Source organism: Dama dama, chromosome 20, assembly GCF_033118175.1.
Source record: "Dama dama isolate Ldn47 chromosome 20, ASM3311817v1, whole genome shotgun sequence".
Classification (NCBI taxonomy): Eukaryota; Metazoa; Chordata; class Mammalia; order Artiodactyla; family Cervidae; genus Dama; species Dama dama.
The window spans coordinates 88,488,691-88,513,018 of record NC_083700.1 but is presented as its reverse complement, the minus strand read 5'-3'; the positions used below and the strand labels follow the sequence as shown (position 1 = coordinate 88,513,018).

Below are 24,328 nucleotides of genomic sequence, written 5' to 3'. Positions count from 1 at the left end.
AGGGCCGGAGGCTGGCCGCTTGGCCAGGCTACAGTGTCTCAAGAATGGGACAGGTCTGAGTTCCTCAGAGCACCCAGCCAGAGGACCCACTTTCCGGCTGGTACTCGGGGAAACTCTGCTGCTTTAAGGGAAGCTGGCTGTTTCTGTTTCCACAGAAGGAAACACTGTTCTGCTGCTGGGTGAGAGGCTGCTCCAGTTCCTGAGGACAAAGTCCCTCTTTTCCCCCAGCCTGGCCGGGAGGAGCCAGGACTACCGGGAAATCCGAGCCTCACCTGGAGCTCCCAGAAGATGCTGCGCGTGTGGCGGTGGTAGTAGTGTCTCAAGGGGATGTACTCCAGGCCCTCTCGGTTTGTCTTCAGGTAGTTCTCCACGTGCTTGAAGAACCACGGCTTGTAGTAGTTGCCAATGCTATTCAGCTGAAATGGCAGAGGGCACTGTTGTCAGGCTGCAGACAAGCCCCAAAGGCCACTAGGGTGTAACAGAGATACCCGGCTTCTGTTCAGCACTCCTGGCCTCCCCAGAGCTTTTTCATGTCTGTTCATCACCTTGGAGGCCCTTAAAAGCTGGATGAGGTTAAGCACGGCAGGCTTTCTCTAGCGGAGAGAGCAAAAGCTCATGGAGGTTAAGTGGTGAGCCCAGGGCCCAACGATGAGCTCCTGACACTCGAGAGCTCAGCCTGCTGCCTCTGGAGAGGGGACCATCAGGGAGGGTAAGGCAGGAACAGAAGCAAGAAAGTAAGCAAGGCCAGGGTCGCTGGAACTGGAAGTGAGAGAACTGAAAAGCTGACGTTTACTGGGGTCAGCCACTGTGCCGTGGTCCACACAGGCACGTTCCTCCCTGCTTCCCTCCCACCAGGCCGGTGTTGGCACAAACACTGAGTGGGGGTCACCAGTCCCACTGGGTCTCCCAGCTGACAGTGCTAGCTGACCAAAATGCTTCCCCTGCTGCCCTGGACCAAGCTCCACATCCTCTGGCCAAGGCACTGCCGCCACAGACACCCAACAGTAGAGGGACAAGCTCACTGTAAAGCTATGGGCTTCCTGGTACTGAGCCCCGCGGTCTCCAAGCCTCAATCTTATGTTTAGCTGGTGTCTTCTTCAGTCCTAAATGGTTCAGAACTTTACCTACTGTGTGCCCTGGGGTGACTTAGCTTCTCTGGGCCTTAGCTTATTCACCCATGAAAGGGACTGTGGGTCGATGCTTTCAGAGAGAGAGAGAGGCAGGGCAGCCGCCCAGAAAGGCCACAGGTTGGGTGGCTGAGGCCTGGCCCTCGCCTAGGAGCCCACTAGCTATGTGACACTGAGCTTGTTTCTTCACATGTTAAATGGCACTAAAAATAGATACTTTGTGGGAGATCTTTGTGCCTGTTCGAAATTACATGCATACACACTGCAGACGCTTGGGCCTATTCTCTGGGGGTGGGAGAGGCACCCAAGTTTTATGGAGCAGGTGAGATAACAGCCAGCTGGGGCTCAGCAAATGGACAGGAGGAAGCAGAGAGTGGAGGCCACATAGGAGAGGGGACCACTGGATAGGGTAAGACAGGAACAGAAGCAAGAAGTAAGCAAGGCCAGGATTGCTGGAGAAAAAGCCTAGCATGGGCTAAATGCCCATGAGGGAGGCAGCCCCAGCACCCAATGTGTTCATTTTTTACCCCCTCCATGACCTTGTAGACATGCATTATCTCCTCCACAACCTCCCACAAAAGAGGTGTCCTTGTCTCACTAACCAGGAGAAAGAATCATCAAGGTTAAAGAGACTACCCGAGGCCACAAGGCAGGCGAGAGGCAAGGCAAAGACTCAAGCACATCCCCTGTTGCAAAAGAGTGCCAGGGCTGGATGGCAGAGAACCTTGAATGCAAGGTTCTGGAAAGTGGGCATTATTAAGGAAAAAAACAGAAAAACAACTATGAGGTTTTTTTTTTTTTTCTGATTCTAAAAGCAACACACGCTCCTGGTGAAAGCCTTAGACACGGCAGAAATATGTAACCTGAAAGAGAGACACCCCTATAGCCTCACCCTTCAGAGGGAACTACTGAAAGCTAATATGTGTTCATTAGGTTTTATTTTCACACACACACATGGGTTTATAGAAATGGGATTACCCTGTTCCTGCTGTTTGCCAATTTGCTTTTTCCACTTTTAATGCACTAGGCTGATCCTGGCAGGTTACTTAAACTCTCCAAGCCTCATTTTCACTACAGGCAAAATGGTTGGAAAGACTTAAACAGGTAATATAGAAAGTGCCAAGCACAGTGACTGCCCACAGTAGGGGCACAGTATTCAGTTCCCACCCCCTCTCAATGCCCTCAGCTCCTTGCCAGTTCCTTCCACCCCAGAGCCAGGCAACCTGTGCCCTCCATCTCTGGCAGCCAACACTTGCAGCCCACCTAGGTGTCACCCTGTGTGCAGGTCCACTCAGCTGAGAGGCCACTCTGCAGGGAGTGAACAGGGCCACAAAGTACAGGCTTTGAGCCTGGGCTCAAATGGGCTAAAGAGCCTGTTGGTTCAAGTCAGTTAGAGCATGGAAGTCGCCATAGGCTGGCCTCCACCTGTGCAGGCAAAGAGGAGTCAGACCCAACAAGAACACAGCCATCTGACCTAACCCCAGGTGGGCCTGGCCACATACAAGGCCGTGGCACCAGCTGCGTGACGAAGCCAACACTCGGCAGATACCTAGACACAGGTGCTCCTGGTGCTCAGGACCCATCAGGAACTATTTGTGCCAGGGAAGCCCGGGATGGTGCCTGTCTCCCAGGGCACATGGCAGCCCACTGGCAGCTGAGAGACCACATGTGTTCCAGTACCAGCCCGCGCACTCAGATAACAAGCTGCTTCCTATCTCTGGGCCTCCCCTGTAAAATGGGTGTGGGCCGCCTCCTTGCAGGGTCCGCGGGGTGGATGGGCCACATCCTTACAGGGTGGGCAGTGCCTGGCACGCAGGGACAAATTCCTGAGCAGCCTGCTGAACAGGCATGTTGGGGAGATGAGCTCCTCAGATGACACATGCACACGTCTCTGGCATCCACCATTCTCCCCCGGCCCAGTTCCCATGTGGAATCAGGGTCTTGTTCATGGGAACACTTTACAAAGGTCTGTGGCCTTAGGCCCAGGCCCTCTGCCACTGATACCAGGGCAAGCCTCTGGAGAAAATCCTGGGCTTCTTGGGGAAGAAGGGAACTGCTCAGAGTGTTCAAACATTTTCAAAGCTATGCAACCCCCTGAACACAATCTCAACTTTAGGCGGCATCTAATACATCAAAGAGATGACTTTTGGTGGGGAGGTGGGATGTGATTCCCCTTGGTCCCTGCCCTCAGCTTATCACCACTGGCAGTCTCCAGGGGAGTGCCTCAGACAAAAGAGAAAACCTCTGGATGAGACCTCCTTACCAGGTGACTAGGTTCAGATTCAGAGTGACACACTGCCTGGGCTTTGGCCCAACCTGGGCTCCCGCAGTTACGGCCCGGGGGCACCAAAGCCTTTGGGCTTGGTGTCCGAAGTCCTGTTCCTGCTCCAGGATCCTCATCCTCCAGTGCTCACTAGTGTCTCACTAGTGGGAATAGTGCTTGATCAAAGTTTGCAGATGATGATAAATTCTAGAAGCAGGCATGAGGGTAACAAACAACCAACGAGGAGTCAGAGACCCAAATTTAAATCTGCCCCAGGTCTGCTGTGTGTCCTCAGAGAAGCCTCTTTCCCTCTCTGGACCTCCATTCCTTATTTGGAGAGTGAATTGTACCCGATGATTTTTGAGTCCCTTTAGATTTTAAAATGTTTTAAGTATATAGGGACAGATAAGAGCCTTAAGACGGCCTATCGTTTGATGTACTAATTCTACTTTAAGACATTACTCAAATTACAGACAAAAGATGTTCACTGCTATGTTAATTAAAATAATGAAAAACTGGATGCAACTGTAATTTCCAACTATGGGGCAGTGGTTTAGTAGATGACAGGGCATTTGCTCACTGCAATGTTTCTGCAGTCATTAAATATGAAGGCAATGTAACTGACGTGCAGAAATGCTTATCACACTAAACCAGAAAACTAAAAATTTTATACCAGTGAGCACAGCTGAAGACAAACCGAAACACTGCAAGGAGATGGTAATGTTGAAAGTACCCGAGAACTGCAAGATAAAACGAGCTACTATTTTTAACCTTATCAGATTGGCAAAAATGAAAGAGTGATGCTATCCAGCACTGGCAAGAACGTGGAAGAAAGGTATTCTCACACACCACTGCATTGCTGGAAGTGGACAGAAACACATGTTTTCGTGGAGGGCCATTGGTCGTATTTATCAACACTCAATGTGTTCAGACCCCTGGGTCAGAAATTCCTTTTCTTGGGCTCACTCCTACAGAAATGCATGTACAAGAGGCCAAGGATAGATGCAAGAGAATCTTCAATGTAATCTTATTTGTAAGAGCAAAACATTTTAAGCAAAATAAATACTCATTGGGAAGCAATGAGTTAGGTCAATTATTTGCAGGCAACAATGGAAATCATAGAACAAAACGAGAGTGTGTGTTTGCACACACACACATGCACATATACAGGCCTCAAAGAGTGCAGTGTTAACAAGGGGTTACTCTGGGTGCATGCTTGGGTAAAGACATGCACTTTAAATTTTTCTTTATATATTTCAACACTGTTACATGACTTTGTAAAGGCTTTAAAAAAAATCTATATGTTGAAAAGAGAGGAAATAAGCCTTTCAAACAGTTAGCAAGAGCTGGCTTGGGTCATGTTTATACGTGGAGCCTTTCTTTTTACTTTTGTATACTTTCCAAGCCTCTCATCAGACACAAATACTTTCTCAATGGACAAAGAATGATTATTAAAAAATACACAGCAGGGACTTCCCTGGTGGTCTGGTGGTTAAGACTCTGCCCTTCTACTTCAGGGGGTGCAGGTTCAATCCCTGGTCAGGGAATTAAGATCCTGCATGCTGTGTGGTGTGGCCAAAAATAAAAAATAAAACTTAAAAGAAAAATTACACAGTGTCAATCTGGATTCTGAAGTATCAGATCAATTACTTTGTCATCTTGTGGAAGTTAACATGGCCTCTTGGAAACTCAGTTGCCTCATCTATAAAACAGGGTTATTGCGAGGATCAAAGATTATGCCTGTCCCTGGCAGCTGGTAGGGACAGAGGAAGCGGATGCTTTGGTCACTGCCTAAGATGGCCAACTACTGATGCTGCTGCCTGAACCCCAGGTGATTCTGACCCAGGTGGGCTGACCCAGCTCGCAGCCTTGAAAAGGGTGGCTGCCAGGGTCAGGGTAGGGATCCGGCTCCCTGCCCAGCCTGCCCTGGCCGTCCTCCTTCTGCCCTACCTTGCTGGGCTCTGCCTCATCTGTCATGACCCCCGTCATGATGACGGCCTCCTCCAGGGAGTAGAGCAGCCCTTCCACGAAGTGGTTCTCCGGCCGCTGGGACTCATAGGTGAACTTGTCACAGATGGCCTCCAGGCCACGCACCGGCTCAAACCGCAGCTTGATGTACCTCTGGGCGGGGATGATGCGGATCTCGGCAGCCACCAGGAAGCCCAGAGTCCCGCAGGACCAGGGCACAGCGTAGAACAGGTCTGAGTTTTCCATCTGCGAAGCGGAGTGGACACACGCTGAACATCTGACCCCTGGACCCTGTACTACAGCGTGTCGTCAGCAGTGGGGTGCAGAGAACCCAGGGCCTGGGCTAAATCCCTGTCTTGGCACTACCTGTGTCAAGGACAGGGAAGTAATTCACCAACGTCTGCCTCCTCTCTGCTGGTAAACAGGTTAGAAGGCGGGGCCCAGGCGAGGGTTCAGGGAAACTCGCTGAACTGGTGTGAATCCTCAAAGAGGTCTACCTTGTTCAGACCAGAGCTCTCAAGCCTGGAGTCCTGCCCTGGTCTCTGTGAGGTCAACAGAGTGACTCTCGGAAACATCTACTTCTAAGGGATCACACTGTTCCTCCCATCCCAGGGGCCCCCACATATGCTCAGAGAGATCTGAGCTGATTTAAAGGTTCGATCCTGTCCTGCTCCTTAACTGTTTGCATCCTACTTTGGGCAGTGGAATTGCCTCTTTTCTCCAAAGCAGCCCCTCTTATTTTTCGATACACCTCACCTCGGCATGGAGTGTTGATGCTTAGGCCTGACTTCAAGACAGTATGGTGACATGGATAAAGGCATTGACACGGGAGCCCAACAAGCAGGGTCTGGATCCCAGCCACGTGGGGTTTACTGGGTTTGTGATTTGGGGAAAGTTTATTAACCTCTTTGTGCTTTGGTTTCCTATCTGTAGAATGTGGCTAATGATAGTTGTTGGTGTTGTTTAGTCACTAAATCGTGTCTGACTCTTTTGCAACCCCATTGACTATAGCCCACCAGGTTCTTCTGTTCACGGCAAGAACACTGGAATAGGTTGCCATTTCCTTCTCCTGGGATCTTCCCGACCCAGGAACAGAACCTGTGTTTCCTGCATTGGCAGGAGGATTCTTTACCACTGAGCCACCAGACAAGCCCAGCTAATAACAGTACCCACCTCATAAGATTGCTTAACAACTACATGGTTTAATATACATAAAGCGTTTATAACAATATCTGAGCACACCTCAGGGGCTATAGAAATCTGTTATTATCACGAATACAGACCTAGACTGGACAGGTGTACTTTAAACGAAGCACCCCCAGTGGGGCCACCTCCCAGGGGTCGTCCTTAATGCCCAGGGCAGGCTGGTGGGGACGTCCCCCACCTCTGAACTCACCGGTGTGCATCGTACAAAGCTGCCATCGGCCAAGACCAGCTCATAGGCAGTGCAGATGTGCTGGAACAAGCCATACTTATGGGACGAAGACTCGATGCCTGTGCCCATGATCAGTCCTCCTGCAGAGACACGTGTGTTAGCCAGGCAGAGCTGGGAGGGGTTGGGGGAGAGCTAGGACACCTCACTGGAGCCCAGGACACTCACAGCATGAGGGAGGCACAACGGGGCTGGCAGATCTTAGGGGAGATGTCCCATCTCTGTGGATGTGGAGAGCAGGAGAGAGGAGGAAGGGCTGAGATGTGAGCGTGAGGGCTTGCTTAGAGGTGAGGGGTGGGTGGGAGACACACCACCACCTCTGACCAGACCCAACTTAAGGCACATTCATTTCAACAGGAACCTTGATGAAAGGGGGGTTGGTTGGGTGGGGGAAACTCTTGCCAACAGCTAAAGGACCTGAAGGGGTTTCTTTGGAGAAGAAAAGGCTCTGGGACCTGGAATCCTGTGGAAGGAGAGACTAGACTTGCTCTGTGTGTTCCACAGGGCAGAACTGGAACAATGGGTGTACGCTATAGGGAAGCAGGTTTGAACCAGAGATTGAAAAGTGCTGTCTGATAACATAAGGGTTTCAGACACATACTGGCAGGCAGTGTGCACCCGGACTTTGGAGCTGGGCGAGATGAGACAGGGTGACTTCCAACACAGATGGGATGGAAGGTGGGCCAAGGTCCCTCAGCTCTGATGCTAGGGCTGTCTGAGGGCTTACCCACTGTGAGGTCATCCAGCTCGGGCAACACAGGCAGAGTCCAGCCAATGGAGGTCAGCAGGGCGGTCACCTGACCCATGGTCACCAAGGGCTCCACTCGGACAATCTATTGACACAGAAGCGAGACCCTGGGTCACAAGGAAGCTGTTAGGCTGAATGAGGGATTCTGCCTGCAGAAGGTGTTGTCCCAGATCTTCCCAAACAATCAACATGGGGATCCCTGTATGGCCTCTACAGCCTGTTTCTAGAGCATTCCACAACCTCTAACTTCATTGAATGGGGTCTCTGGCACTGGGTTTGCTAGGGTTTAATTTTTATACTTTTATATTTATTTATAATTTAATCTTTATACTTAATACTTAGTTTATTTTTCTTCTAGAAGAAGAAATACTCATTTATTTGGAAGAAACAGCATACACAAAGAAGATAAAAATCATTAATCCTAGTTCTTTCAAGTAGCAATTTTAATACTGACTATATCTCCTTTCAATATTTTTCCATGCATATCTATATTGCTATTTTGTTTTAATACAGCATATACACAAACACACTAACATAGACTTTTTTGCCTTTTTCTAAAAAAATTAATTCTATACTGTGACATCATTCCTTGTCATTAAATGCTCCTGGAAAACACAATTTTTGTTCAAAGGACAGTACAATATTAATTCAGTATCTGGCAGCACTGGTTTAGGTGGCTCTGTTCATGTTAGACCTGGTATTTCTACTGATACAGTATTCCTATAATTTTTTACACTGTTCAGTTTGATACAACCTTCGAGGCAGATCCATCTCTTCTGACCCTAAACATGGTCTTAAAGTAAGCTGCCTGAGGAAAGTGAAAAGTGAAAGTGAAGTCACTCAGCTGTGTTAGACTCTTTGAGACCTCATGGCCTATAGCCTACCAGGCTTCTCCGTCCACGGGATTTTCCAGGCAAGAGTACTGGAGTGGGTTGCTACTTCCTTCTCTAGGGGATCTTCCTGACCCAGGGATCGAACCCAGGTCTCCTGCATTATAGGCAGACGCTTTACCGTCTGAACCACCAGGGAAGTCAAGCTGCTTGAGGAAACTGGATCACAAAGATTGCAGTAGGGGAATTCTGAAGTGTATCCACATTCCATTGGAGATCAAAGAAGCCCAACTAAAAGAACTGTGGACTGACTGACATGAAAACTGTGGGTTGAGCAAAAATTATTTTTGAAAAGTATATCTTGAAGATTATGACTCAGACACTGGAAGAACCAAGGTGATTGGCAATAGAAAAAAATCAGACCATGTGAAATTCCTTAAAAATTTGTTGACTTAAATAATTTTGCCTGTGTCACCATAAAAACAAACAGACTTTTACACTTAAAAAAAAAAAAAAAAACCAGACACATGAATATGTCATCAGGTGGTCTTCCGCTTCCTGTCAAGATGGAGCAAAAAGAACTAGTTTAACCCTACTGCCTGGAAAAAAAAGGACAAAATAAATGAAATAGGAGCTTTCAACATAGTGAACATCAGGCAATGAAATGAATGATCTCTATGAGACAGAAAATAAACAGGGTGAGTTCTGTGGCTGCCCCAGCTAGCCACAGGAGTTAGGCAGTACAGGGATAGGGAGTCCTGTGGACTCTGAGTTGAGGGCCCGGTAAGACCCAGGTGCGTAGAGTCTGCAGGACAGAGTGCTGGGGAGGAGAGAACTGCAGAGAGAAAACTCTGAAGTACTGCCAAAGTGCCCACTGAGCATCCAGCTGAGAACTGATGGGTACCCAGGAGGAAAGAACCCAAGGCTGGGGCCAGGGGAAGAGCCTGGAAGGTAACAGAGCCGGGGCTCTGTTACACACAGGGCAGGAAATGCTATTCGTTCCCACAGCCAGACTGGAGAGCTTTATGACTCTTAGGGCAATGGGTAGAGTATTTCTAAGGGTCTTGCCTCAGCAGCAGGGAATCATTGCCCCTAGATTACACACTGCTTCAACCCCACCTGAAAACTCAATACCCAACTAGGTCAAACTCTTTCCCAGTAACTTGGCTATATCTCAGAGCAAAACTCGGGAAGATTTACAGGGGTACAGAAACATCCAGCACCCAACAAGGTAAAATCCATGATGTCTAGAATCCAATCAAAGTTCACTAGCCATGCAGAGAGGCAGGAAAATTCGACCCACCCTGAGGGGAATAATCAATCTGTCTTGATAAAACAGACCCCGAATTGATAGATATTAGAATCAGCAAAATAAGGGTATTAAAATAATTATGACTATAATCCTTATGTTCAAAAAGTTAAGTAGAGACATTTAAAAGGCAGTAAAAAATCCAAATCAAACTTCTAGAAATGAAAACCACAATGTCGGAGATGAAAAATACACTGGTTAGGACTGATGGCAAATTAAGACACTGCAGAAGAAGAGCAGTGAATTTAAATACACAGCAATAGAAACTGTCCAAAATGAAAATATATAGTGGGGGGAAAAAAAACTTTTATGAACAGCGTATCAGTGAGCTAAGCTATGAAACAACTTCAACTGGCCCAACTTATGTGTAATAGCAGTCCTCAAAGGAGAGAGGAAGAGAAAGAAAAACTACTTAAAGAAATAATGACCCTTGAATTTTCAAATATGATGAAAAATTATATGGCTCCCAAGCACAAGAATTATGAAGAAAACTATACCATGACACATCATAATAATTGCTTAAAACTAGTTACAAAGAGAAAATCTTAAAAGCAGTCAAAGGAAAAAGCTATGTTACATAAAAAGCATGAGAGATTTCTTATTAGAAACAATGCAAGTAAGAAGAAGCTGGAGCATCTTCAAAGTACTGAAGGAAAAAGACCCGTCAACCTGGAATTCCATACCCACTGAAAATATCTTTCAGAAATGAAGACAACCTCATAGCCATTAGGATGGCTATTATTAAATACAAAACAAAAACAGAAAATTACAAGTGCTGGTAAGGATTTAGAAAAATTAAAACCCTTGTGCACTCTTGGTAGGGATGTTAAATGGTGCAAGCACTATGGAAAACAGTACAGCCATTCCTTAAAAAATTAAAAATAGAACTGCCAAGTGAGCCAGCAATTCCACTTCTGGGTATATACCCAAAATAACTGAAAGCAGGGTCTTGAAATGATATTTCTACACCCATGTACATAGCAGCATTACTCATAATAGCTAAAAGATAGAAGCAACCGAAGTGTTCAGGGATGAATGAATGCATAAGCAAAATGTAGTACAGATATAGAATGGAATATTATCCAACCTTAAAAAAGGAAGAAAATTCTGCAATATGCTATAACATGAATAAACCTTGAAGACATTTTGCTAAGGAAAATAAGCTAGTCATAAAAAGACAAATACTGTATGATCCACTTACATGAGGTACTTGGAGAGGTCAAAATTATAGAGACAGATATTAGAAAGTGGTTGCCAGCGTCTGGGGAAAGGGAAGATTAGGGAGTTACTGTTTCATGAGTATAGAATTTCAGTTTTACAAGAGGAAAAGAGTTATGGCAATGGATGGTGGTGGTGTCTGAATGACGACTGCATGGATTTAATACCACTGAATGACACATCTTAAAAACGATTAGGATGGAAGTTCCTTAGTGGTCCAGTGGTTAGGAATCTGCATGCCAATGTGGGAAACACGGGTTTGATCCCTTGTCTGGGAAGATTCTACCTGCCGCCGGGCAACAGAGTCCCTGAGCTGCAACTACTGAAGCCTGTGCTCTGGAGCCCATGTGTCACAGTAAGAGAAGCCACCACAATGAGAAGCCCACACATTGCAATGCAGAGTAATCCCTGCTCGCTGCAACTAGAAAAAGCCTGTACAAAGCAATGAAGACCCAGTGCAGCCAAAAATTAACTAATTAAAGATTTTTAAAAAAAAGAAGTGTCAAAGGAGGTTCTTCAGGCCAAAGGAAAATGAAAAAGATGGAAATATAAATCTTCAAAATGAAGAAATGGTAACTATACGGGTAAATATACAAGATTTTTCTTATTTAAATCTCTTTAAAAGATAACTACTAGTAACAATAATAATGTAGTGTGGGGTTTATAACATATATAAAAGGATGACAATAATAGCACAAAGGTGGGAGGAGAGAAATGGAAGCATATTAAGATTCTTACACTACACATCAAATAGGATACCATCACTTGAAGCAGATAGTGACAAGGAAAGTATACACCATAAATCCTAAAACAACTGCTAAAATAACAAAACAAAGACTTACAGCTATCAAGTCAACAAGAGCTAAACAATCATAAAAACTATTCACTAATCCGAAAAAACAGACAGAAAAAGAGAAAAAGGGAACAAAGAACAAATGGCACAAACGGAAAACAAAGAGCAAGGCAACCAATTTAAACTAACTCTTGTCAATAATAACATTAAATGTAAGTAGTCTTAAATCTGAATTAAAAGGCAGAAATTGTCATGTTAGATAAAAAGCAAGACTTAATTATGTGCTGTCTACAAGAAACACTTCAACTATAAAGATACAAATATGTTAAAAGGAAAATGATGGAAAAAGATACACCATGCTGCCACTTAGACAAAGTAGATTTCTGAACAAAGAATACGACCTAGGAATAAAACTCGTTATTTCACAGACATATACACCCATGTTACAGCATTTGACTATTTACAATAGTCAAAACATAGAAACAATTTAAATGTCCACTGACAGGTGAAAGGATAAAGATGTGGGGTGTACATACAATGGAATACTACTCAGCCATAAAAAAGAATGAAATAATGCCATTTGCAGCAATATAGATGGACATGGAGATCATCATATTAAGTGAAGGGAGTCAGAAAAATACCATATGATATCACTTATATGTGGAATCTAAATTATGACACAAAGAAACATACCTATGAAACAGAAAACAGACTCACAGATGCAGAGAACAGACTTGTGGCTGGGACAGGGGAGGGAAGGATTGGAGCTTGGGGTTAGCATATGCAAACTATTATACACAGAACAGATAAGTAAGGTCCTATGGTACAGAACAGGGAACTGTATTCAATATTCTGTGATAAACCATCATGGAAAGGAATATGAAAAAGAATATATATATATATTTACACAGAGACACACAGCCTGACTTCCGTGGTGGCTCAGATGGTAAAGTGTCTGCCTATAATGTGGGAGACCTGGGTTTGATCCCTGGGTCAGGAAGATCCCCTGGAGAAGGAAATGGCAACCCAATTCAGTACTCTTGCCTGGAAAATCCCGTGGACGGAGAAGCCTGGTTACAGTCCATGGGGTCACAAAGAGTGGGACACAACTAAGTGACTTCACTTTCACTTTCATAGAGACACACACAACTGAATCACTCTGTTGTACAGCAGAAATTAACACACTGGAAATCAATTATACTTCAACTTAAAAAATGACACATATATACTTATCTGTGAAACAAAAACACTCACAGAGAGGACAGACTTGTGGTTGCCAAACCGGGTGGCAGGGCAGATGGATGGATGGAGAGTTTGGAATTAGCAGATGCAAACTGTTATATTTAGAATGGATAACAACAAGGTCCTACTGTATAGCACAGGGAACTACATTCAGTATCCTCTAATAAATCACAATGAAAAAGAATATGAAAAAGAACATATACATATAGTTGGATCACTTTGCTGTCAGCAGAAATTAACACAACATTGTAAACAATTATACTTCAATAAAAGAAATTTTTTAAAAAAGGTAATTTCACAATGATAAAGGGATCAATTAATCAAGAGGAAATAAAAATCCCAAGCATTTGTATACCTAATAACAGAGCTTCAAATTATACAAGCAAAACTGTAAGAAGTGCAAGAGATAAAAACAAATCTATAATCCCAGGCAGAGATTTCAATATCCCCCTTTCAATAACTGATAGAATAAGTAGAGAGAAAATTCATAAGGATATAGAAGACTTGAACAGCACTATCAACCAACTTGACCTAATTGACACTTACAGTACACATCATCCCAAAACAGCAGAATATACATCCAAAAAAAAAAAAGGTATAAAGAACATTTATCAAATAGACTGTATTCTAGGCCATACAGTAAGTCTCAGTAAGCCAAAAAGCATTTTAATCATATAAAGTATGTTTTCTGACAACTGTATTAAATTAGAAATCAGTAAGATCTCTGGAAAATTCCTAAATATTTGGAGACTAAATAACATGCTTCTAAAAAACCTCTGGGTCAAAGCAGATATCAAAAACAAAACTAGAAAGTAATTTGAATTGAATGAAAATGAAAAGGTAAGATATCAAATTTGGGGACAGCTCTAAAACAGTGCTTAGGGGGAAATTTATAACACTAAACATCCATAATAGAAATAAAGAAATGTCTAAGTCAATGACCTTAGCTGTTACCTTAAAAAACTAGACAAAGAAGAGTAAAATTAAACCCAAAGTCAGCATAAGAAATTAACAAAGATCAAAGCGGAAGTCAATGAAATAGAAAACCAAAAAAGGGAGAGAGAGAACAATCAATGAAACCAAAAGCTGGTTCTTTGAGAAGATCAGTAAAATTGATTAACTTCTAGTCAGACTGCTAAGGAAGAAAAGGGAGCAGACACAAATGATCAGTATCAGAAATGAAAGACATGACATCACCACAGATTCTATACATGCCCACAAGACAGTAAGGGAATATTACGAATAACTTTACGTCAATCAACTATGCAACTCAATGAAATGGACAAATACCTTCAAAGACACAAACTGCCAAAGCTCACCAAGAAGAAACAGATAAATTGAAGAGCCCTATGACCCAGCAATACCACTCTTGGGCATACACACTGAGGAAACCAGATCTGAAAGAGACACGTGCACCCCAATGTTCATCGCAGCACTATTTATAATAGCCAGGACATGGAAGCAACCTAGATGCCCATCAGCAGACGAATGGATAAGGAAGCTGTGGTACATATACACCATGGAATATTACTCAGCCATTAAAAAGAATTCATTTGAATCAGTTCTAATGAGATGGATGAAACTGGAGCCCATTATACAGAGTGAAGTAAGCCAGAAAGATAAAGATCATTACAGCATACTAACACATATATATGGAATTTAGAAAGATGGTAATGATAACCCTATATGCAAAACAGAAAAAGAGACACAGATGTACAGAACAGACTTTTGGACTCTGTGGGAGAAGGCGAGGGTGGGATGTTTTGAGAGAACAGCATGTATATTATCTATGGTGAAACAGACCACCTGCCCAGGTGGGATGCATGAGACAGGTGCTCGGGCCAGGTGCACTGGGAGGACCCAGGGGAATCGGGTGGGGGGGAAGGTGGGGGGGGGGTTCGGGATGGGGAATACATGTAACTCCATGGCTGATTCATGTCAATGTATGACAAAACCCACTGCAATGTTGTGAAGTAATTAGCCTCCAACTAATAAAAATAATTGGAAAAAAAAAAAAGAAAAAAAGAAAAAAAAAATTGAAGAGCCCTATATCTATTTTTTAAAAACTTAATTTGTAGTTAAAAACTTGCTTGCAAAGAGAACTCCAGGCTCAGAGGGCTTCGCTGGTTAATTCCATTGACTTTTAAATAAACAAAACCAATTTTATATAAACTCCTCCAGAAAAGTGAAAAGGAAGGAATACTTCCCAACTCATTATTTTGGACTTACTAATATAAAGCTATAGTATTCAAGACAATGTGTTCCTGGCATACAGATAGGCAAATAGATCAACAGAACAGCAGAGTCCAGAAAAAGACCTGTAAATATGGACAACTGATTTCAGCAAAGGTGCTGAAAACCTTTCAGTGGAGAAAGGATTGTCTTTTCAACAAAAGAAGCTGGAACAATTGGAAATCCACGTGCAAAAAAAATTTTGGACCCATATCTCATATCAAATGCAAAAATTAACTCAAAACGAATCATAGTTCTAAGCGTAAACCCTAAAAATATAATACTTCTGGAAGGAAACAGAAGGAAAACCTTTGAGACATGGAGAAGGGCAAGATTTTTTAAATAAAACATTAAAAGCACAATCTATAAAAGAAATTACTAAACTGGACTTCATCAAAATTAAAACAACTTCTGGTTTTCAAAAGACAAGCCAAACACCAGGGGAAAATATATACAAACTGTATATCTGATGAAGGTCTTGTTTCTAGAATACATAGTAAGGAAACAAACAACCCAATTAAAAATTTTTAGCAAAAAACTTGAACAAGTACTTCACCACAGGCATATAAACAGCAAATATGCACATAAAGAGATGCCCAACATCATTCATTAGTCAGTTAAAACTCACACTAAGATACCTACAACAATTAAATGGCTAAAATGAACTATACCAAGTTTACAATGATATGGAGCAACTAGAACACTTGTGGAGATGTAAATGTTACAGCTACTTTAGAAAATAATTTGGCAGTTTCTTAGAAAGTTAACCATATACCTACCATATGACCCAGCGACTCCACTGCCAGGAATTCACCTCAAAAAAGGGCAAATGCCCACACAACAATTTTGACTATATCCAGATGTTCCTCACCCTTTTACCTGTAATAGACCCAAACTGGAAACAATGCAAACGTCCATCAATAAGTGAAAGGATAAACAAACAAACTGTGACTGGAATACTACACAGCAATAAAACAACATCCTTCTGACACATGGATGAGCCTCAGAATAATTATGCTGAGTGAAAGAAGCCATACAAAAAAAGAGAGGGTACATGATACATGTTCTATGTATAAAAACTCTATGTACAGTTTATTATATGTCAAGTATATGTCAATAAAGCTGTTAAGGGGGAGGAAAAGGCACAGGGAAATTAAATAACTTGGACAAGGAGTCATAACAAAATGCCATCACGTGGATACACCATATATAACAACTCCCTACTATTGGATATCATATTGTCTTTGATTAAAAATAAAGTTGTGATATAATATCCCTCTCTTTCTCTGTTGTCTTTATTTCCCTTTTCTGAGAGACCAGTTTCAAGTAGTAGAAATACCAGATAGACCAAAGAGGATAAACACATCTAAGGTTATTAACAAGTGGGTTCCCAGAAAGCTTGGAACGAGGCCTACCCTCTGAGCTACCTCCACTGTCCCATTTTCACCAGCACACTTCCTTACTGGGAAGAGGTAATCAGGTTCATTTTTGCCCATGATTTCCCCATCCCTGTCTTCCTGTGGAGTGGCAGATAATCCAAGAATCGCTCTGAGCTCTCAGTCTGCCCACCTGTGAGATGGGGCTACGACCAATCTCTTCCAAAGCTGTGAGGCTCTGCAAGATGACAATAGTGGGCAGAGCCTTCTGTGATGACCAAGGGCCTTGGTCCTGTTTACTCTGGGATATCTTTGGTTAAAATTATCTCCCTGTGAGTCATTTGTACCAGGGGCAGTGCCCCACCTACTCCCAGAGCCAGAGAACCATGCCACTTCTCTCACCTGTTTCTTGGTGTCCACCTCCAGAATGTCCATCAGGTTGATCATGATGTTTTTGTGTGTCTTCTTGTACTTGCCAACCCGCAGTGAGACGGTGAGCCAGCCCGGCCGCCCCGTGCACATGAAGGTCTTGCTGCCCTGCTCCTTCCATTCCCGCACCTGCAGACATGAGCAGAGGCTGAGCTGGCCCTCCCAGGGATCCTCTGGCAGCTTATAGCCCTGCCTTCAGGAGAAGGGGCGGGGAACGGTGCCTCATTTACTGAGGCCTGAATCCTTCCAGACACCAGGAGGAGTGGGATGATGAAAGGCCCACTGGCCTTACCCTCTGGACTCTCCTTGGCTAGTGAAAAGTCAAAGTGTTGCCACACCACAAAGCAAAATGAAGAAAGAGCTGGAAAGCAGGATCAAAGTGCTTTGAAAACATTTATTCTAACTGCAAAGTTCACGACAGGTGCTGTATTGGAAAAAATAACAACCACACAAATGATAACTATTGTGTTGGCTGAAAAGTTCGTTCAGGCTTTCACATAAACCCAAACAAATTTTTTGGTCAACCCAGTATCTACTAGCTGCCCCCGCTGCACCAGGCACCTGTTGTGTCTTGTCTCATTTAATTCTCACAACAACCCAGGTGGTTGGGATGATCCGCCTCCTTTTGCAGATGAAGAAAATGAGAGGTGAAAATAACTTGCCCAGCATTACACAACTGCTAAAGGGCAAAGCCCAGATTCACCATCAGGACCACCCAACTTCAGGCCTGGAAGGATAAACGGGCTTATAAATAATAGGCAACGGAGTAACCGCTAACACTTACTGAAGCTGATTATGTGCCAAGTGCTGTTCTAAGCATCTGTGCATGTTAACTCATGTATCACTCTGAGAGGAAGGGAACCAGCAAAGGAGGCCAGATTCACCATCAGACATGGAAGGAAGAACTTCTGCTAAAGCTCTGCTATAAGTGACCAGAGCACAAAACACACAGAACAAATGGCTCAGGAGGAACGTGGGAGGAAGCATTCCCTTCTTGCTGATGGAAAATGGCAGGGAGGTGGACATCTGCTGCTGTGACCTGCGACCATCCATGTCCTCTTCACCTGCTTCTAACAGTCCCATCTCTCTTTGGTCCGGGTGACACCGACTGCCCCCTGCCCCCAGAGACGGGCACATGACTGAGGTCTGACTCCATCCCCCTGGCCACAGTGACCAGTACAGGGACGGGCCTATGATCCAAGTTAAGCCAATTAAGACCGATTCCAGAAGAGGCCCTCTCACTTTACTGGAGTTGCTAGGCTGGCTGGATATAAGCCAGACACTGCTGGGGCCCCTGCAGGGAAACAGCCTCCCTGAGAATGAAGTCAACTCAGAGCAAAGCAGAGCCAAGAATGACAGCTGGGGGGAAAGACAGAGACTGATGCTGGACCTAGCGAAGTCTGAGCCGCTTTTATTCTTGGACTTTTCTCTCGTTTTTTGGCCAGACCCTGTGGCAGGTGGAAATCTTAGTTCCCAGACCAGGGGTCAAACTCGTGCCCCCTGCATTGGAAACTCAGAGTAAGGGCAGAGTCTTAACCACTGGGCTGTCCGGCAAGTCCTACTTCTGGACTTTTCAAGACCTGGGTCAATAAAGTCCCCTTTTGCTCAAGCCAGTTGGAGTTGAGTTTCTGTCACTTGCAATCCAGAGTCCTAGAATAGGCTATGCTGAAACTCATCAGGCAACACGGGAAAGTTCAACATGGGGAAGAACTGTTCTGCCATCAGAGGCCAGGGTCCCATGTGAAGCAGAGGTTTTGCACAGAGGGGTGTAACTGAGGAAGGGATTCCTATGAGTAGGGGGTGACTGAGCAGACTTTGCCCCTGCCCAACTCTGCAGCCCCAGGACTTAATACAAGCCTGGAGGTGGGCAGGATGCACTGGGGAGCTGCATGCAGCCAGGAATGGGAACTGGGCGGGTGGAGGATGGGACGGGAGTGGGAGGGTGGGAACTGGGGGGGTGGAGGTGGGACGGGAACATGAGGTGAATGTGGAGTTCATCAAGTCTGAAACACTGGATGGGATGGATCCTGATGGGAGCCAACCAAGATCTGGGGCAGGGAGGCAATCCCGTGGCACCGTGCCCTTATGGCAGGGCAAGTCAGAGAGAGGTAGGCAGGGCCCAGGAAACGGGCAACTGGTCAGGTAGTTATCACCACTTTCCAGGTGTGAGGCAACAGAACCAGACCTCCACGGTAGAATGGAAAGGGTTGGGAAAGAAGCAATGTCAGAGTTCAGGTTCAGAGATGGAGCTGACCTGGGTTCCAGACCCATTTACTAGCTATACCATCTCAGGCACATGACTCCCAGTTTGAGTCTCAATATATTTTCCATCTGTAGAACAGGTGCAAGATCTCTCAGGGTGGTCCTTTTCTGGTAAGTGGCCAGAGGTGACCTCTGAAAATGGTTTACTATTTACTTGACCCAGAAAACCCCACAAAATCATGCAAATCAAGAGGTTTGAACCTTGGTGTTCACTTTAAGAACACCTGTGAAATGCCCAGGCCATTAAGAGTATACATATCTGAAAAGCCACCAAGTCTCTTAAGGATGTCACTCTACAGAAGCAGTGTGTGCCATTCAGTCATTACAATGGTGGAGCTTGTAGGGGGGCCCAGGCCCAACAGTGGGGCTGGACACATGGTTGGTGGCCCCAAAAAGAGTGCTGAATATCCTTACTGCACATGCTCAAAAATGCAGAGAGTAATGGTGAATTTAAGGGCTTAGATGTAGCTTTTCTGGTCAGTGAGCCTCAAGATGCAACTCAGGACTTACAGAGCTCATGGTCGGATCGACCTGAACATGAATTCTCTCTGCCATACTGAGATGAGCCTTACTGATAAAGAGCAGATTGTTCTTAAACCAGAAGAGGATGTTGCATGAAAGAAAAGGATATACCAGAAGAAACTGAAGAAACAAAAACTTATAGTCCAGGAAAAAGTGCCACCAAAAAAATAATAAAAGCAAAAACCCCTCACAAAGACCTATCAGTATTTCGGTGAGGATGAAAAATACTGAACATCAGTGGCACAGAATGTGGCCCAGGGTAGGGCCACGGCAGTGGGTTGGTCTGGCAATGCCCCTTGTCTTCTTGTCCCGAATGTTGCTGTTTAGTCGCTCAGTTGTGTCCAACTCTGTATGACTCCATGGACTGACTGTAGCCTGCCAGGCTCCTCTGTCCACGGGATTCCCCAGGAAAAAAATACTGGAGCAGGTTGCCATTTCCTTCTCCAGGGGACCTTCCTGACCTAGGGATTCTGCATTGTAGGAAGATTCTCTACCACTGAGCCACGGGGGAAGCCCTTTGGTTTAGCTGAGGTTCGTAAGTGCTCACTGCACTGCTTTGGGCCAGGGCTCACGGGACAGAGAGGAGTCAGCAGTCTGTCTTCAAGAAGCTCACACTCTGATACGGGAGATAAGCAGGGAAATTGAGAATCTGAGCACACAGAAAGAACTAGGAAACAGGGTGCATTCGAGACCGAAAGTAGGGAGGGCTCTGGAGCTGTGACCGTGACTAGCACCATTCATGGCAGCCTGAGTAAAGGGCTTCCAGATGCTGCTTGCTCCCAGAGGATCCAAGGTCTATCCCTCCCAGCGATGGCTCTCCGCATTCGTCTTCACGCTCTTATCGGCAGCACTCAGCCAGCAGCAAACAGAACATGGAGGCTGCAACACCTGTGGTGAGGGTGGCAGCAGGAAACAGAAGCTCTTTGCAACCTGAGGCCAGTAAGAGAGGAACATATGGAGGGGCAGAGGGCGCCAAGAAACTGCCCAGGCCTGATGTTCATGCCTGATGTCCATTCTGGCGATGGCATAGAAGGAGGAGGCTCGGCTGTGAGCTGCAGCAGGCTTACGGGTTCTGTGAGCGCTGACACAGGGGAGGACACTGCCTTCTTAAGAGTGAGCGCCTGGCGCAGGATCTGCGAGGCTCCACAACCTGGTGTGGTCCTACCTTCTTTAGTCACTTTAGTCCTCTAATCTAAGCACGTTAAAAGCTCCTTGCTACAGAGTAAACTCCAAACTGAACCCCCCGCCCGCAACCTAGCTTCAAACTGACTTTCCGACCTTCCGCCCCTCTCCTCAGACGCTCACACGTTCCCCGGATCATTCCCGCTACTTCCCCGTCACCAGGGCCAGGTGCACTTCCTTGAAGCCCCGCTCTTCCTCTGAAATCATCTGGGCCTGGTGAGAGCTACCTCAGTACGATTCTTTACGTCTCTCCAGACAGCCCGCACGTACTCTGCACACAGCAGGCACTCCATAAATGTCGAAGCAATGTTCTATTCAACGCCGTTGCTTACTCCGTTTCCTCTCAGGAAGCACCACCCCCCCCACCCCCCAATCACATTTCTGTTTAGTTCAAATCTCGCTCAAATGCCACCGCGTCAGGGAAGCCCTTGCGCCGCGCCGCGCACCACTTCGCGCCTGGCTCCCGCCCCACCCGGCGCCGCTCACCTGCTTCTGGATGTCCCGCACGCGCTGTTCGTGCAGCCGCGGCGCGCTGCTGAGCTTGAACACCACCCAGGCGCGCACGTAGTAGTAGATGTCGAAGATGAGCGAGAGAGGTAGGAGGAAGAGGCACACAAACACCCAGCGCTGGTGGATGAGAACAAACTCCAGCCCTTTCACGCGAACCCAGAGCAGGAAGAGCAGCGCGCACACCGCCAGCGACACAGCGGGCTCCATGGTGGAGCCTGGCGGCGCGCCGCACCGGGGAGGGGGTTTGCGGGCTCGCGCCGCTAGTCACCGCCAACGGCTGCTAGCCTGCTAGCACTCGCAGCCGCCCGCCGCCGGCTCCCCGCGAGCCTGAGGACCCCTCACCGGCTAGCGATTGGCTCAGGTCGCAAAGGTTCGGTGGGCCGAGACCCGGGTGGCGACCAATGGCGAGCCGCGCCGGGGATCGGACCAGGAACCCGCTGATTTTATTGGCTGCGGGAGTCTGTCCGCTCCACCCTCTTCTCCTCTCGGACGCGCTGGGAGGGGGTGGTCTGCGGCGCTCTGATCTGCGGGGGTCTGCCGGGCGCGGGCTGCGGGATTCGGACGTCCAGGCCTTGGAAACTGAGGAGTAGCCACAACACCGAGGGGAGCGGTTGCAACCTCCACCCCTCCTCCTTAGGTGGCGCCTCCTCGAGAGGCGCGTTAAGCAGTCACGCGTAGGGTTACCTACCAGGGTGTCGGATCTGGGCGTCCCACGCTCTGGGATCGATCACCCTGCACTTTGGCCGAGGATGCCCATCAGGGAGGGTGGAAACCTGGCCTTGAAGTCCACACCTCAAGTCACTCTACCCTCGAGGCCAAGAAGTGCACCTTTTCATTTTTCCAGGCGCTTTCTCTAATTCATTTGAGTTACTCAACAGTCCGGCGCGGCGGGTAATTGTGAACCCATTTTATAGATGAGGAAACATCCTAGAAGCGTGAGGCCTGCCTCTGAACTCGAAGCGCAGGCTAGAGCTAGCGCCCTTCCCCCTCTCCCGCTGAACTGAGCGGAAGGGGAAGACTAGGGGAAAGGACTTCTGAAGGAAGGAACCGGCTCTGTAAACTTCTAGCGCCCTCTCTGCCAAGCAGTGCTGCAGACACTGGGGCAGGGTGGTGAGCATAGCAGATGGTCCTGCCCTCTTGGAGGAGCTAATCCAGAGGAGCGCGACTGTTACCGACCAAAGCTTAAATCCAGTGTCATTTGCATTCCACCACGATCCTGCAGAGAGACAGTTACTTCTGAAATTTTAAGAAGTGTAGATTTTTTCTTTAAATTTCAGAAGCCAAACATGACTCACTAGGCTTTTCACTGGCTCTGCTTACCTCCCCACTTTACTTTTTCACCGTTGCCCTAACAGGCACTTTTTAGTGGTTGCCGGGGACCCCCATCCCTCATTTCAGGCCTTTGTTCAAGCTGACACCTCTGACATGCCCTTTGCCATTCTATTCATAGAGCTAACATTACAGGTCCTTGAAGTCAGCTCAGGGCCACCTCTAAAACTACATGTCCTTCCCCTTTCAGGTGCCCATAAAATAGAGTGCATCTATTCTGTGTCATGGGGCTTCCCTGGTTGGTTCAGTGGTAAAGAATCCACCTGCCAATGCAGGAGACATGGATTTGATCTATGGGTGGGGAAGATTCTCCCTGAAGAGAAAATGGCAATCCACTCCAGTATTCTCACCTGGGAAATCCTGTGAACTGAGGAGCCTTAGTGAGCTACAGTTCATGGGGTTACAAAAGAGTTGGACTCTACCTTAAGAGACTCAACAACAATAACAACATTCTGTGTCACGATTCTTTTATATTATTTCATAACTATATCTGGGTGTCTCTCACCGTCACAGACTGTATTTCCACTTTCTAGCATAATAGTTGGTGCACAGTGGACATGACAGTGTTTGCTGACCAATGAATGAGTGAAGAATGTAAACAGAGGCTTGAACATTCAAAGATCAAAATCAAATAGTGAGGGGGTGTTTGCACTGGGTTTCAAAAATGAATCAGCTAGACCTGTACACTCTTACACAATAGCTACTAGCTACTGGTATGTGACTAGTCCAGACTGAGACATATTTTCAGTGTAAAACACGAACTGGATTTCAAAGGCAGTAGAAAAAAGAGAATGCAAAATACCTTATTAATAATTTTGACTTTGAATATTTTCCTTTTTAAGACTGAATAATGTTCCATTTTTTAAGGTACCACAGTTTGCTTCTCTGTTTATCCATCCATGGACACTTGGGTTGCTTCTATGTTTTAGCTCTTGTGAATAATTTTGCTATAAACATGGGTGTGCAAATATCTTTCTGAAACCTTGCTTTTAATTCTTCTGGCATGTATCCAGAAGTAGAATTGCTGGATCGTATGGTAATTCTGTGTTTAATTTTTCAGCTGCCGTATTGCTCCACAGTTGCTGTACCAATATTTGTTGCTTTCTATTTTGTTTTTTTGACAGTAGTCCTCCTAATGTTTGTGAGGTAGTATCTTGTGGTTTTGATTTGCATTTCCCTATTGATTAATGATGCTGAATATCTTTTTCATGTGCTTTTTTGGCTATTCCTGTGTCTTCTTTGGAGAAATATCTATGAAATTCTTTGCCTATTTTGAATGGATTGTTTGTTTTGTTGTTGTTGTTGTTGAGTTTTAGGAGTTCTCTATGTACTTTAGATATTATCCTTTATCAGATATACCATTTCTCCAGTTCTGTGAGTTATTGGGCCCATTAATTTTTGCCCAAGTCAAGGAAGCTCCCTTTGATAAGGAGTCTACTCACAAATTGTTGTTAATAAATGTGTATTATTTCCATGGAAACCTAGTTAGAATGCTTAGGAATAGGATGTTCTGGTTAACAACTACTCAGGTTAACCAGGAATTAAGCAATATCCCT

General features: G+C 45.6%; 1 protein-coding gene, 1 non-coding gene and 1 pseudogene across 2 annotated transcripts in view; 2 read left to right on the top strand and 1 right to left on the bottom strand.

Moving 5' to 3' along the window:
- DHCR24 (24-dehydrocholesterol reductase) overlaps positions 1-21,999 on the bottom strand; it is a 33,065-nt gene extending 11,066 nt beyond the window's left edge. Inside the window, exons 1-6 of the mRNA XM_061121797.1 lie at positions 21,420-21,999; positions 16,941-17,096; positions 7,518-7,623; positions 6,755-6,873; positions 5,341-5,604; positions 273-416 (exon numbers count right to left, since the gene is read on the bottom strand). Of these exons, the coding sequence (XP_060977780.1) occupies positions 273-416; positions 5,341-5,604; positions 6,755-6,873; positions 7,518-7,623; positions 16,941-17,096; positions 21,420-21,650 (1,020 nt within the window). The 5' untranslated portion in view covers positions 21,651-21,999. The remainder of the gene's footprint in view (positions 1-272; positions 417-5,340; positions 5,605-6,754; positions 6,874-7,517; positions 7,624-16,940; positions 17,097-21,419) is intronic.
- On the top strand, positions 8,109-8,255 carry LOC133041841 (small nucleolar RNA SNORA8). Its single transcript, XR_009689399.1, has one exon. It is a non-coding gene; the product is annotated as a small nucleolar RNA SNORA8 (small nucleolar RNA).
- On the top strand, positions 17,120-21,262 carry LOC133041303 (large ribosomal subunit protein uL22-like; annotated as a pseudogene).
- Positions 22,000-24,328: the final 2,329 nt, after the last annotated feature.